A 15913-nucleotide genomic window follows, 5' to 3' on the forward strand; every position below is an offset into this window, starting at 1 on the left:
GTTTTACAACCTAATGGTTGATTCCAAACAATACCTTCCATAGGGACTCACCCTTGCAATCCGGTGCACGTGCCCCGTTACAATAGCCAGAAAATCCACGGCACTAACAGGTATATGAAGGCAACATAACCATCGGGTAGGGCCAGTTCGCTGTTACTAGTCACGCGAATTGCACCAATCCGATCTGAAAGAAAATGCAGGCATCGTTATCATACAGGAAAAGATCTCTGCTGCATGTTACTCTCAGAATGTCCTACACAAAAGCATGGAAACAAACAGTGTTTGGAATTTCAGAGCAGCCTGACGCAGCATGTAACCTTTCCTTTGCACAAGTACAGTACAGCTATAGGTACTTGGATGCTTATATTATGTATTTATAGTGCATCTGGGGATTTGGGGTTCCTATTTTGCTTGATGTGTGACATTCCTATATTAATTCGGAATGTATTACCATGCCTTAGTCAGAGAATCTTTCGCCTTCCCTTAAGGATTAGAACGTTTGATGCCTTTTGTTCCTTACTAATTATTGTTCTAGAATCCTCTCGAGTTACACTGTCTTCTTATATATGTTGTGAAGTCTTTATTTCATGTAATATACATGACAATCATAATAACAATGATGAGCAAAGACAGAAATTACAATCTGTGGTCACCTAAACCAATGTATGCTTCCTAAACTACCCATGCTTCTTATCCATCCCAAAATACCAGTAGCATTATGAATATGATGAGAAGCGCTTAAAAGGTATTTTGTGTTGAGTTCGGCACCCGGCATAAGGATCTCCTCAAGCGCAAAACAATGAAGCGATGTAGTCATCTGAAACCTAATATACTGTCCTATGCCACATTTAACCTCTAATGGTACCCAATTCAGGAAGGACCTCAATACCTGGCTCCTCGACTGAACCTCCACACCCACACGGATCAGCAGCCCTAGCCTACAGCACCTTGAGAGCCTCAGATTGATTGATGGTACCGAGCAAGCGAAGCGAGAGCCCAACCAGCAGACTAGGTAGAACATTTCTTAAAAAACAAAAGCCCAAATGGTACTTGTTAGACCTGGCACCTTGGCGTGGGTCTCCCTTCCATTTTTGCTGTTGCCTCATGTGTTTTTGCTGGTGTTAGATGCTTTGGGCACTGTGCCACTGCTATCCAGTGCCACAGTGCAAGTGCTCCCTATTGTAAATTGAAGTATGGATTAGTGATTCCATGATTGGCTGGTTTGTTTGCCTGTCAGAACCTAGTACAGTGCACCAGGAGTGCCCAGGGCTGGTAATCCAAAATGCTGCTGGTGGGCTTGCAGCACTGGTTGTGCCACCCACAGAAGCAGCCTGATAAAGTGTGTAAAAGGCTTGCCATTGCAGAGCCTGTGTGCAGTCTGGTTCTGCCATGCTGACTGGGCAAGTGCACCCACTTGCCAGTCCCTAAACCTTCCCCTTTCTTCATATCAGACACCCCTATGGTAGGCCCAAGGGCAGGGTGCATTGTAAGTATAAGGTAGGACATGCCCTGGTGTGTGTGGCATGTCCCAATAGTGAATTGCAGCCATTTTCGTTGTTAACCATTGCAAGGCTACCTGTTCCCCTTAGGCCAGAATGGGCAGTTTGATTATTACATCTTATAATCCTAACTGACACAGGGAACTAGGTCGAAATTCGAGTTTAGTATGATAAAATGCACCTTTTAGTGAAGTTGGTTCTAACATTCTGTGTTTGCAAATACCACTTTTAGAAAGTAGGTATTTTCTTGTCTAACCATCTAAGCCTGCCTCTGCTAGGTTGTGTATTCCTTGTCTGGAGTTTGAGTGACAGGGGCTGAGGGATTCCAGGAGACAGGGTGAGTCAGCACAGGGCTTAATAGAGAGATCTGCATGTAGATGGGTGGGAGGAGTTGCACCTGGGACCTGAATAGGGCTGTGCCTTCCCTCCACAATGCTGGCTCCCTGGTGGGTCTGATGTCCCTGGCCTGCACTGTGAAAGGAAAGGAGGAGTCATGTAAACAAATTGCTCCAGGACTGACCAGAACTGGTTTGGACTAGGCAAAGGCCTCTCTGCCTTCAGAGAACAAAGAGAAACTGAGTATAAATATTGGGACCCAAACCCAAGAACTTTAGATCACTTTGGGAAACAAGAAGAAACATTTGCTGAGGAGAGGAACCAGAGAGACTGAGGAGAGACTATCCCTAAGCTTGAGGGATTGGCCTGCAGTGGTTGCCTGACTGCCAAAGAGAGGAGAAAGGAACTTTGTGTGTACTTTTAATCAACTTGTGAAGGATCTCCAAGTGTTTGAGAAAAGAGCTTGCCTCCTGCTGAAGTCTCAGGGTTAAACAGACTTCACCAACCAGCTCCCCAAGAGTTCTTTGAAAGTGCCTGCTGTTTTGCGAGGCTTTCTGAGGGACTGCGTGTCGCAAGGAGCTGGAAGCGCGACTCACGAGCAAGAAGCGTGTCGCCGGACTGCCGCTTCACAACGAGAAAGCGCCTCGCATCGCCGGAGAAGAGGATTGACGTCGCATCAGATGCTGCCGCATCACCGGGAAGCGTGTTGCAGGGCCGGAGAAGAGGATCGACGTCGCATCAGACGCCGCCGCATCACCGGAAAGCGTGTCGCAGGGCCTGTCGCGGCTCGCATCGTTGCCGAAGCATCTCACATCGCCGGAGAAGAGGATCGACGTCGCATCAGATGCCGCCGCATCACCGAGAAGCGTGTCGCGGGGCCTGTCGTGGTCCGCATCGTGTCGCATCAAGAGAAAGACGTCATCTTTGTTTCTTTGCACCGGATCTTCATCGCATCACGGCGTTGCGTGCCGCATCACCACGGAAGCGCAGTAAGAACCCGACGCATCACCTCCCCTCGCAGAGAAGAACAGACGCATCCCCTACGCAGCAGTAGGGACCCGATGCATCACCGTTCTTTCGTGTAAGGAACCGACGCATCACCTTCCCTGCAACACTTTCGTTGTATAGCGTTACGCATCCTAAGGTACATTGAACTCAAAGTGTCACATTTTAACATCCAAAGAGAACTAAGCTAATTCTACCATTTTAAGTACAGTATTGTGGATTGTTGTTGTTTTTGGTCTTGTGTTTAATCTATATAAAGAATACTTATTTTTGATATAAAACTTGTGTGGTGTCCATCTGTAGTGTTGTCACTGAGTTACTGTATGTGTTCACAAATGCTTTACACACTGCCTCTGAGATAAGCCTGTCTGCTCGTGCCAAGCTACCAAGGGTTGAGCAGGGGTTATTTAAGGAGTGTACCCCTTACCCTGACTAGACGCAAGGGCCCTTTTTTGGACAAAGGTACCTAACTCTGCCAACTAGAGACCCCCAAATATAACATTGGTGGTCAGCGGTGAGGATTTGGACTTGCATTTGTGACTCGTATACAGTGATTGGTGAACACTACTAGTGAGTGCAGACCAAATCGCAACCACATACTTTTGGTAGATTGTTTTTCCTGGGATTTTCTATTTTTGCCAAGAATTGCCAAGTTTAACTACCATGAGTAAAGCAGCATCCATAGCATCTGTTGATTATGATTGGGAAGAGGAGAAACTGGAATGCTACAATGACAAGCAGCTGGAGCAATTTTGCAGGAGATTCAAAGTTGCAGTGACCGGTCTCTCCAAGAAGGATGTGTACCAGAAGGCGCAGAGGGCCTGGGTCGCAACAAGGAGTACCCCTGAGGATGTGGAAGGGGTTGAGAATGCAGAGGAGCAGCTAGGTGGGCCATTGGACCAAAGGGAGGAGAGCAACTTCCCCAATAGGTAGCAGTGTTTCTGCCAAAGGCCTGTCTCCAAAAGAGTTGGAGGACAGGGAGAGATGTAGGATGCATGAAATGGAGCTGGCCAAGCTCAAGTTGAGTGGGCAACTAGAGTTAGAGAATAGGAAATTGGCCCTAGAGGAAAAGAGAATGCAGTTGGATCATGAGAAAAGTTTGAGGGAGTTGGAATTGAAGGCCAGGAGCTTAGATTTTACTCCCTCTGGGTGGCAGCACACCGTTAATGCCTGTGGAAGCTAGAGTGTATATTCCCAAAGATTTGGTGAAAGAGTTTTACAAGAATGATGACATTGGGCAGTGGTTTAAGGCCTATGAAGTAGCAATGTCTTCCCACCGGGTCCCTAAGAAGGATTAGGGAGCGGGGTTGTGTGGGCGGTTCCTTAGTGAGGGGCGGGATACACTGTTAGACTTGCCCTCTGAAAGACAGAATTCTTATAGCCACATGAAGGAAGCATTGATGTCCAGGTATGGGTTGACTTTTGAATTGTATAGACAGAGGTTTCGAAATTGCATGAAGGTGGAGTCAAGTACCTGGGTAGACTATGTAACTTTCTTTTGCAGAGCATTGGATGGTTGGGTGAAGGGTAGCAAAGTGAATGATATTGAGGGGTTCCTTGATTTAATTGCATGGGAGCACTTTTCAAGTAATTGTTTTCCAGAGCTACGCCAGCACCTGATTGATAGTAGGCGGACTAATCCTAGGATGGTTGCTGAGGAGGCGGACCGCTGGGTGAGCACCCGGGTCCAGAAGGGTCACGTGGGAGACTCCGCCAAGAGTGGGCAGGGTCCCCAGCAGAAGAGTGGGGGGACAAGGGTAAACAGAGGGAGTTCCAAAGAGGGCCCCAAAGTAATTCCCAAGGGAACCAAGGGAAAGGTTCCCAGCCTCCCCCTGAGAAGAAGCACGGGGCCCGACAGGTAACCCTGTTCCTAAGGGACCCCTGAAGTGCTACAAGTGTGGAGAAATGGGCCATAAGTCTAATGAGCCCCGGTGCCCACAGTTTGGAAAGACAGCACCCACTGGTGCTCCACCCCGGCAGATGCCGAGTGTAGCCCTGGGGGAGGAGAATGGTGTCCAAGGTGGGTGGGGTCCCGCAGAGATGTCTTTTGTCTCTTTAGGAGACTGTGAGGTGGTCCCCAGGACCCAACTGCCTGATAACACTAAAAAGTATAGGCAGTGGGTGACCATCAATGGCCATAGAGTAGAGGCTCTTAGAGACACAGGAGCCAGTGAGACAGCTGTCAAGTGTCACCTGGTGTCTCAAGAGCAGGTTGTCCCCAATGCATTCTATCCAGTTGTTGCTGCTGACAACACAGAGAGCCACTGCAAGGTGGCTCAGGTTCCCTTTGAGTGGGGGGGGGGGGGAAGGGGTCTCTGGTACTCTTCAGGTAGCTGTGAGGCCGGCCATGCCTGTGACTGGTTGGAGAGCTCACCTTGGGCAAAGTTGGAGCTAAGTGCTCATTTGGAGATGTTGGGTCTGCCTGATGGTCACCACACGGTCCATGGCAGCCAGTAAGGGTTCTCAAGAGGACCTGGAGGCTGAGAGGGAGTCCCAGGTGCCTGCCTTAAAGAGAAGAGGCAGGGGGCATGGGAAGTTCCCACGGCCCAGCAGGAGGTAGACCCTGGAGCCTACCGAAGAACAGGTAGCTGAACTAGGGGACCTGCCTGAGCTGACCCATTGGCAGCAAGAAGGAGGACCATCAGGGGAAGAGTTCTGCAAGGAGCAGAAGGAATGCCCTTCTCTTGTGGGTTTGCGGCAGCAGGCTGCAAGCCAGGCAGCAGGTGATCAGTCTGGGTCACATTGGATCTACTGGAAGGATGGTCTCCTATATAGTGAGCCTAAGGTTGTTGAGCCTGGGTAAGCCTGTGTGCTGGTGGTACCCCAGCGCTGCAGAGCCTTCCTACTGGGGCTGGCTCATGATGTGCCATTGGCAGGACATTTGGGGCAGGACAAGACCTTTGAGAGGATTGTCACCCACTTTTATTGGCCCCAAATGCGCAAGAGTTCAGACGCTCATTGCAGGACATGTCAGACTTGCCAGGTACTGGAAAGAGTGGGAGGAAGCAAAAGGCTCCTCTCCAGCCATTCCCTGTGGTTAGCACCCCCTTTGAACGGGTGGGTATTGACATTGTGGGGCCACTGGACCCCAAGACAGCCATGGGCAACAGGTTCATCCTGGTCTTGGTGGACCATGCCACTCGGTACCCGGAAGCCATACCTCTGAGGACAGTGATGGCCCCGTGGTGGGACGGGCACTGATGGGAATTTTCCCACAAGTGGGATTCCCTCAAGAGGTAGTGTCTGACCGAGGTACAAACTTCATTTCCAAGTATATGAAGTCCCTGTGGCAGGAGTGTGGGGTAACCTACAAGTTTTCCTTACCACCCCCAAGGAAATGGGTTGGTTGAACCCTAAAAGGCATGATTATGGGTCTTGAGGAACCTATGAGGCATAAGTAGGACGTCCTCTTACCATGCCTGCTGTTTGCATATCGTGAGGTGCCACAGAAATCTCTAGGGTTCAGTCCCTTTGAGCTTCTCTATGGTCACCCAGTGAGAGGACCTCGGAGTCTGGTCAAGAAAGGCTGGTAGCAATCTCCCAGGAAACCTCCCCAGGATGTATATAGCTACATGCTGGCCATCAGGAACCAGAGTAGGCGTTTCAGGCAACTCGCTGAGGCGAATCTGGAAGCCAGTCAGGAGGAGATGAAGCCATGGTAGGACCAGAATGCCACTCTGGTAGAGCTTCAGCCTGGTCAGAAGGTGTGGGTCATGGCCCCAGTGGAGCCTTGTGCACTCCAGGATAAGTGGACCGGACCATTTGAGGTGGTGGAGCACAAGAGTCCTGTTACCTACTTGGTGGACTTGCAGTCTCCCAGGAACCCCTTGCGGGTCCTGCATGTCAACCGCCTGACGCCCCACTTGGAGTGGTCCAAAGTGGGCATGCTCTTAGCGACAGATGCTGGAATGGAGGAGGAAGCAAAAGACACCCAATTGATGGACGGAATGCAGAACAAATTAAAACATTCACCCCCAGTCAAGAGATCTGGGTTAAATCCATCATTCTTTTGCTCACCATGCCACCTCAGTTTAGACCAGGTCATATGCAAATCAGTCTTGACCCTGTGCCTCATGGGAACAGTCCAGCCCGAATTGCCAAGCCAGGTCCTCCCTGGACCGGAAACAAGCATCCTAGGACTGGTTTCAGGGTTTCACCCCTCTTCAGCCAGGATGAAAATACCACTTTTAGAAAGTAGGTATTTTCTTGTCTAACCATCCAAGCCTGCCTCTGCTAGGTTGTGTAACCCTTGTCTGGAGTTTGAGTGACAGGGGCTGGGGGATTCCAGGAGACAGGGTGAGTCAGCACAGGGCTTAATCGAGAGATCTGCATGTAGATGGGTGGGAGGAGTTGCACCTGGGACTTGAATAGGGCTGTGCCTTCCCTCCACAATGCTGGCTCCATCTCCTGTGGTGCGTCTGATGTCCCTGGCCTGCACTGTGAAAGGAAAGAAGGAGTCATGTAAACAAAGTGCTCCAGGACTGACCAGAACTTGTTTGGACTAGGCAAAGACCTCTCTGCCTTCAGAGAACAAAGAGAAACTGAGTATAAATATTGGGACCCAAACCCAAGAACTTTAGATCACTTTGGGAAACAAGAAGAAACCTTTGCTGAGGAGAGGAACCAGAGACACTGAGGAGAGACTATTCCTAAGCTTGAGGAATTGGCCTGCAGTGGTTGCCTGACTGCCAAAGAGGAGAAAGGAACTTTGTGTGTACTTTTAATCAACTTGTGAAGGATCTCCAAGGGCTTGAGAAAAGAGCTTGCCTCCTGCTGAAGTCTCAGGGACAACAGACTTCACTAACCAGCTCCCCAAGAGTTTGAAAGTGCCTGCTGTTTTGCGAGGCTTTCTGATTGACTGTGTGTCGCAAGGAGCTGGAAGCGCGACTCACGAGCAAGAAGAGTGTCACCGAACTGCCGCTGTCGCTTCACAACGAGAAAGCGCCTCGCATCGCCGGAGAAGAGGATGGACGTCTCATCAGACGCTGCCGCATCACCGGGAAGCGTGTTGCAGGGCTTTTCGCGGCCCAGAAGAACCGTTGAGTCATCGCAGGGTCACCGAAGCGCCTCGCCGGAGACAAGGATCGATGTCGCATCAGATGCCGCCGCATCACCGGGAAGCATGTCACAGGGCCTGTCACGGCTCGCATCGTTGTCGAAGCATTTCGCAATGCCGAAGAAGAGGATCGACGTTGCATCAGATGCCGCCACATCACCGGGATGCGTGTCGCAGGGCCTGTCGCAGCTCGCATCATTGCCGAAGCGTCTCGCATCGCCGGATAAGAGGATCGATGTCGCATCAGATGCTGCCGCATCACCGAGAAGCGCGTCACAGGGCCTGTCGTGGTCCGCATCGTGTCGCATCAAGAGAAAGATGCCATCTTTGTTTCCTTGCACTGGATCTTCATCGCATCATGGCGTTGCGTGCCGCATCGCCACAGAAGCGCAGTAAGAACCCGACGCATCACCTCCCCTCGCAGAGAAGAACCGACACATCCCTTACGCAGCAGTAGGGACCCAACGCATCACCGTTCTTTCGTGTAAGGAACCGACGCATCACCTTCCCTGCAACACTTTCGTTGTATAGCGTTACGCATCCTAAGGTACATTGAACACAAAGTGTCGCATTTTAACATCTAAGGAGAACTAAGCTAATTATACCATTTTAAGTACAGTATTGTGGATTTTTGTCGTTTATGGTCTTGTGTTAAATCTATATAAAGAATACTTATTTTTGATATACAACTTGTGTGGTGTCCATCTGTAGTGTTGTCACTGAGTTACTGTATGTGTTCACAAATGCTTTACACACTGCCTCTGAGATAAGCCAGTCTGCTCGTGCCAAGCAACCAAGGGGGTGAGCAGGGTTTTTTTTTAAGAAGTGTACCCCCTTACCCTGACTACACGCAAGGGCCCCTATTTGGACAAAGGTACCTACCTCTGCCAACTAGAGACCCCCAAATCTAACAGTACTCTCATAGAACAACTGTTTAAACATTTTAGCTAAATTGCAAACTTCCTGGTAGCTCTGAAGCGATCGTAAAAAGTTAGGTACTTGTTGCAGAGACTGCCATTACACATGGGTAAAGGGGGATAATCTGTGTAAACAACTTAATTTGCCTTTATCATTTTTAGGTTGAGCCTAAGACAGAGCATGCACTGTCTGCAAGACTTGTTGTATCCTATTCTATGACTTGTGGCACACCCAGCGATTCTTATTGGCTGTTGTCTGTGTCAATCAGAAATGCAGCTTTGTTACTGCTGCATTTCAGTAACAGTCCCTCCTTTGTCTGCTTAGCTTTGCTTCCGGTGATTTAACTTGGAGAATTTGTTTGGCCATCACACTGTATAGCGTGTGATGGACCCTCCTCCCTTTTCAGACAAAGGGTAAAATTGTGCATCCAGTGATCTTTTGTCCACGCTTGCTAAGCACTCCTAATGGCTGCCTTTCCTTTTGTTCGGCTGGCTGCGTCATATTTTTTTAGGCCACCACAGGAGCCCACCTCGGAGCTTCAAAGTCAGCCGATCTCAGCCTCCCGATTTGTGTTGAGCTTGAACGCTGTGTTTGCCTCAACCCACCCTTTCCCAGTGCAAGGAGTGAGGCACCATCCATGTTGGTATCTGGAAGAGAGGGAACATTTAGGCCCTTTTCTATGGCATTACTGACTGGCTTGCAACGGTGACGTATCCCCATTGCAAGCCAGTCAGTAATTACGTAGAAAAGAGCCTGAATGCTCCCCCTTTTCTAGATAAGGACATGGATAGTGCCTCACTCCATACACACAACCAACATGATTTTGTAAACGAGAGAAAGCTGCAATAAAACATTTAGCAATTTGTGGGTTACAAATCTCGAGCCTTCCAACTAAATCAGGAGTGTTGGCATGGATACTGTAGTGAGGTAAAGCACTCATAACAGATGCCTTGTATCTCCCTCTCGCTAACATTTACGCATGCCTTAGCTCCTTGCTCCAATGTTTCTCTATCCCTCACACATCCCAATCCTACTCACAGGTATGTACACACCCATTCCCCTCCTTCGCACCATCCTTTGTTAACCTGTCAGTTTTCACTTGCCTCCATTATGAGTAGGAGACAATGAGCATTTCCATCTGGAGGCATGCAGGCCATAGAATTCATGGCAAGGGCCATAAACGTGCATAATTGTGCCTCTTGAGCTGCCGTATACTTCCCTGGGCCAGGCGCACTCATACTCCCCCCCCCCCCCCCCCACCACTGGAAACTTCCTGCGGGGTTTGCAGCTGCAGCGAGGAATTCATGCAACATGCACCCCTGCAACTCACACCCACCTTTACCCCTTGACCAAGAAGGAAGCTGCCCCCTCTATGTCATATGAAGAAGAGAAGGTAGAACATTACTGAGGGGCTGCAAAGGCATGGAAGGAGACAGGCCCACCAGTATCTGTGCAGTCCAGGGAGTCAGAGAATGTTTGATTTCAGCTATATTTAAAAAACGCATAAATAAATTAATGTTCAAGGCATGTGAGCTGTAGATCACATGCTTTGCATACTCCTGCCAACTAATGTTGGGTCCGGATGTTTGCAAGTTGTTTTTCGTCGAAGAAGTCTTTCCAGACACGAGGTAGGTGACTCCTCCTTTTGGTGATAGTGCACATGGGCATCGACTCCATTGTTAGATTGTTTTTTTCTGCCATTGGGTTCAGACGTGAATTATAGCGCTCTGGTTCGACTCCGTTTCTCGGGTTCCCCTCAGTGCGCAATCCACTTACCCTCGACGGTATTGTTTTCGATTGGGTATTTCTATTCTCCTGTGGAAATATGGATTTTTCTGGTCAGTTATGTCCCCTATCTTGGACCCCAACGGTTCTATGTGCATATCACAAGTACATGTATGTTCCCTCCAGTTCCAGTTATGAAGACGCAAATACATGTGCGTCCAACGTCAACACGTCCTCTGTCAGATCCGCCATGAATAGGTCGGATATTCCATTCCTAAATATGAAAGGCCACCGGCTTTGTATGGCTCACTTATGCCATTTTACAGTCCAGGCAAGTAGGCCCTGATTCTGTCATCAAAACTCCTTTTGCCTTCTGCCTCTGAAAGCTCCAGTCTGAGCCTGCATCTGTGACCATGAACTTTGTCTCATTCTCTGCGCGGCTCACGAAGCCTGACATCAGCCTATTCTCTGCCAAGTACTGTATTTCACCTTCGAATTATCTGCTTCCCCCTCAGCCGATGCATTCCTGCCTAGTAGCTTAAGTAAACATTCTTCCAGTTACCGAGCAAAAGGCCGGCTTCTCTGCCCTTATGCAAGTAATTCATAGCCCTGTTACCATGGAATATTCCTACCCCCTCGCATTCAGTGTAGACACTTAGACGCTTGTACATGCACGCACAGTCAGTATAGAATAGATTCTGTCCGAGAGTCCTTCTTTTGTGGATAACATAGTTCTTTAAACATAGGATGTTAGATATGATTTGGGATTAGGTTGACTTGACCCCCCAGACTTTTCGTCTCCACATGTAGAGCTAAATGTCAAGTCCCCTTCACCCCCTAGTTACACGTCAATTACACGTCATACTGCTGCGCGCGCATCTAGGCCAAGTATTATCTTATAGATCCACCTATGTATGACATCATAACCAATTATGTTCCTTTTTACTCCTTGTTCCACCCATTTCTGGTTACGCAGACAAATTGTCATTTTCCTTATCAATTGTTACGCCTACTGCATTCGCTTCATTGTAATGTATGTCCTATAAAAGTTACTTCTTGTCAATAAAGTATGTACTTCACTTCCTGAACCCCCGTGGTGATGGAACTTGGAGCAACCGATTATAATCGAGCACTGGAATGAAGCCCATTCCGAAACTCTAATATCACGGATTCTGCCTCTCATTTTACTGAGCTATTTTATAATGTTTCTGTATCAAATTCAGTCCCGGTAAAGGAAAATTATTTACCACATGATGGCGCCCGAACAGGGACACTTTCTCATCTCACGCGCCGGCGGTGAGTTGCAGGCCCGGTCTCCTGCCACAGCTGGACGGACAATAACGCGTACCAGCAGGATTTCCTGTATCTCCCTCCGGCCAAGCGGGGGCGACTGAGACTGCGATCAACACCCAGACGAGGCGGTGAGAAGTGCGAAGTATCCCGACCAGAGCCTAGCTGAGAGAGCAAGATCCGAGGTATACAGAGACCCACCAGTTCGAAGTCAAGCCCAGTTTCCGACGAGACGAGTCGAGTCCAGTCCGGTTCAAGTTCAAGTTACCGAGGCCTTCCGTTTCCGAAGCTACCCGGTGAGTACCATTACCGGGGAGGCATTTCTGACGTGCACATAGGTTGTGCCGGTCAAGACGGGTTTGGGTACACAAATCCGGTCTGCACTGTTTTAGCAGTGTATCTGTACTGTTTAGCAGTATATCAAGTATTCCGAAGTATCTAGTTATTGTCAAAAATTAAGCTTGGTGATTAGTTATGCAGACGATCATCATTGTTGTTTATTTTAAAGGTAAAAAAAATGTTTAATGTTTAGTGTTTAATGTGTTAAACGTCCTGCATATTGTGGTACGAATGACTGTTCATTATCGTGTTTATTGTATTAAGTCTGTTCAAATTCAAGTATCAGGTCAGTTGGTCAAAATCAAGTATAAGGTCAGTTCTCAATATGCCGCTCTTTTCGAAATTAAGACAGATCACTACGAGAAAAGGGGTTCTCGAAGAAGCCGTTCCTATTCCTCCTAGGGACACTCCAGGGCACTTTATGTATCACAAACATGGCTTAGACGCTATATTATTTCTTGATTTATGGGTAGACTACACCAAGGGATTACCAGAAAGTCAGAGGTGGCCCGCAGCGGGGACCTGGGATGCAGAGTGCATCATGAAAGTCGAGGAAGAGTTATGGAAAAGGAAAGTCAGACAGTCACAGAAGGACGCCGTTGAGTTATGGCGTAAAGAATCTCATAGACGCACAGAAAAAGCACGTAGACAGGAAGAGAAGAGTAAAGAAAGTTCAAATAAAGTTCAAGGAAATCTATTAATTGAGGAAGGTATCAGAGTGAAATCAGAACAAGTAGACAGACAGAGAAATGCCCTTATGAATGGTATGTATCCCCTTCTGGCCGAAGGATTACCTAAGGCTACTCCAGAGATACCGAAAGACTTGCCACCCCCATTATTCCCAATCAAGGTACATCCTAAGGGGCATCCTAGAACCGCAGAAGATGTTTTTCTTTCCTCATATTTAGATGACGCAGCTCCCGAGTATGCTAATTCTGCCCCACATAGGCCGCATACCAGGGAGGTCTCACGCCAAGATCCAGCACCCGTATCCCTACAGCAACAAATCGAGTCACAAGTTCCGGCAAGCACATCTGTTTCTGTATCTGTTCCTACAGCTACTTCTATAGCTGTGTCCACACCTATAGTTGCTGTGTCACGTTCAACGAATCCTTTCACACCCGACGCCCCAGATGGGGCCACGGGAGGTGCTACCAATAACTTTTCTACGCCACCTAGAATAAATAAACTTACTTTTCAAGAGTCAGCACATTCACGTACACCCAAATTCGTAAGTGCCCGTGCGCTTAAAGAACTTCTCGTAGATTGTAGATATGACCCGGTGCCCGGTATAGAGGACGAAATGACCCTGGCCTCATTGCGTATCAGACGAGCTGCAGTGTATTTAGCGAAGTTACCAGGAATGACTGCGCATCTAGACGAAATATATCATTTTGTCCGAACAGGACGAGATCCAGAATGTATTAACAGAGCTATGGAGTACCAGAAAGTAGAGATACAGGGGGAACTGTTACGTTTCCTCATAAACTGTGTGATCAGAAATGTAGACCGACCGGGGGTAGACCCGGAAGCAATGCAAATTCTTACCAGATGGAGCCAGAATATATCAGAAGGGAGACACGATAAGCAAAATTGTATAATAGCCATGTGCCGAAAGATCCGTAAAGAAATAGAACGCCTACACAAAGAGAGATTAGAGGCAGACGAGTTCGAACAAAGCGAGGAAGAAGGGTCAGGACTGCCCGCAGGACAGTCGGACACCATAGCCTATGTAGGTAGAGGAAGATCTTGTAATAGGAATCAGACTAGATGTCATACTGACTCAATACGTCCGATATGTCCAGATAATAACAGGAATTTCCAAATACCTATAATCAATATAAGGTCTAACGAGCATTCGTTCCAAACCGCCGACAAGCTACTCCGAGAACGAAGGGGTTATCATTTTCTCGATTCTATGGACGAACAAGATTTGGCCAGGGCAGCTGTCCATTGGGTGGACAGTCCCGGAAAATATAGTGATGATACAGTAGTACGCACATTTTTGAATCTCACCCCAGATGAACAGAGGTTAGCTGGGATTTATATGATTCAACAACTCATTATACTATATCGGAGTCAGCATTCGGACCCTGGTCCCTTACCTGACATACTGACTGAATTGCTTATGAATAAATGGAGAGGTCCAGGTACTAAATTAATTAAAGAAATTCTAGAATCAAGAAAGCAGTATATTGTTTTTGTATGCTCAGAGCATGTTTCATTGCCCGTCAAGGAAAGAACCACGTATCACATGGATAGACAGAATCCCTTACGAGAAGTGCACCCAATAAAAGGCGAGGACAACGAGTTTAAGCGCGTATTTGTATATACGCCCATATCAAAAATAGAATTGTTACAAATGAAGAAAGTGGTACCCAGTCATGACAAAGATCCAGCGGGTTTTCACCGAGAAATTAAAGACATGTTACTCATGGGAGAGTATACCTATCCCGACATTATGACAATATTAAAGGTGTTGATGCCTGCTGGCATTTATGAGAAACTCAAGGAAAAAGAGTGGGAGGTAGGTGACCAAAAGATAGAATGGTCAGTGTTAGAAGCGGAAGAAAAGGCCCGAACTGCAGGAGCAGGACTTGGGGATAAAACTAAAGCATTACCAGGTTTATTAGTACAGGTACTGCCACGTCTATTAACTACGAAAAAGGAAGATTGGGGAACGATTTCAGCCTGTAAGCAGAAGCAAGATGAAGACACTAGTGATTACTATGCCCGATTTGAAAAATGTTTTGGTATAAATAGTGGCATAATAGCAAGTAGCGAATCATACCCGCATCTGTTTGTAACAAAGTTAGTGGAAAATGCCCTGCCCCCAGTAAAGAATAGAGTATTAAAATTCGAAAGTACCTGGCAAGGTAACACTCCATCACAAATGTTACAAATGCTACAGTACCATCACAATAGAATTAGAGAGGAACAAGAACATGAACACAGACGCATGAAAGACACGAAAATGAAAATGCTAGTTTCCCAGACTGTTCCAGCTGAAGGACATAAAAAGGGTATGACACATTCCGATTCAGCAGGACCTGTAAAAGGGACATGCAATTATTGTAAAAAGCCAGGTCATTACGTACACGATTGTCCAGTTTTAAAACATAATATCGCCATAGGTAAAACACAAGAAAGATCACGGCCACTCAGACAAGATCAGAATGAACAAGGAGCTATGCAGCATGCTCAGGCCATGCCAGCCGCACAACAGCCAATACAGTTTGTGCCAGCTGCACCACCGTTGCCTGTTACTGCCACACAGACAACAACACGACAAATGTATCAGACCGCACAGTATGAATATCCTGAGTATCAGCGTTACGCATGAACAAGCCTAGAGAGGGAAGTTGATTTACCCCTTATCGAGATTCCTGTAGATCAAGAAGGACCTTATGTACATAGTGAATTATTAGGTCAAGATAGAAAATTTTTACTCGATACAGGGGCAAGTCGAACAACTATAAAACGTAGTGAAGTTCCAGGGGCACCCCTCTCAGGCTCTCAGAATATTTCCCTTGGTTTTTCAGGAAAACCTATTGTTAATGAAGTGTCACAACCTCTGCCACTTACGATAGGACCTCTGACCCGAACTACAGATTTATTGCTTACTAAATCATGTCCAGAAAATCTGTTAGGAATTAAAACCTTGAAAGCTCTAGGAGCCATAATATGTTGTTCTCCGGAAGGTGTAAGGTTGTTTTTACGTGATTTTAAAGGTCACTATGTGTCT

The 15913-nt window shown here is 47.5% G+C and overlaps 1 protein-coding gene across 7 annotated transcripts in view; it reads right to left on the reverse strand.

The window, feature by feature from the left end:
- The window catches only part of LOC146801344 (CD276 antigen homolog), a 213826-nt gene that overhangs the window by 2958 nt on the left and 194955 nt on the right, over positions 1-15913 (reverse strand). For all 7 annotated transcript variants that reach the window (XM_085621002.1, XM_085621001.1, XM_085620999.1 and 4 more), the window contains one exon: positions 52-184. In XM_085621002.1, coding sequence (XP_085477128.1) covers positions 78-184 — 107 coding nt within the window. In that variant the 3' untranslated portion in view covers positions 52-77. The remainder of the gene's footprint in view (positions 1-51; positions 185-15913) is intronic.

This window comes from Triturus cristatus, chromosome 8 (assembly GCF_964204655.1).
Source record: "Triturus cristatus chromosome 8, aTriCri1.1, whole genome shotgun sequence".
NCBI classification, from domain to species: domain Eukaryota; kingdom Metazoa; phylum Chordata; class Amphibia; order Caudata; family Salamandridae; genus Triturus; species Triturus cristatus.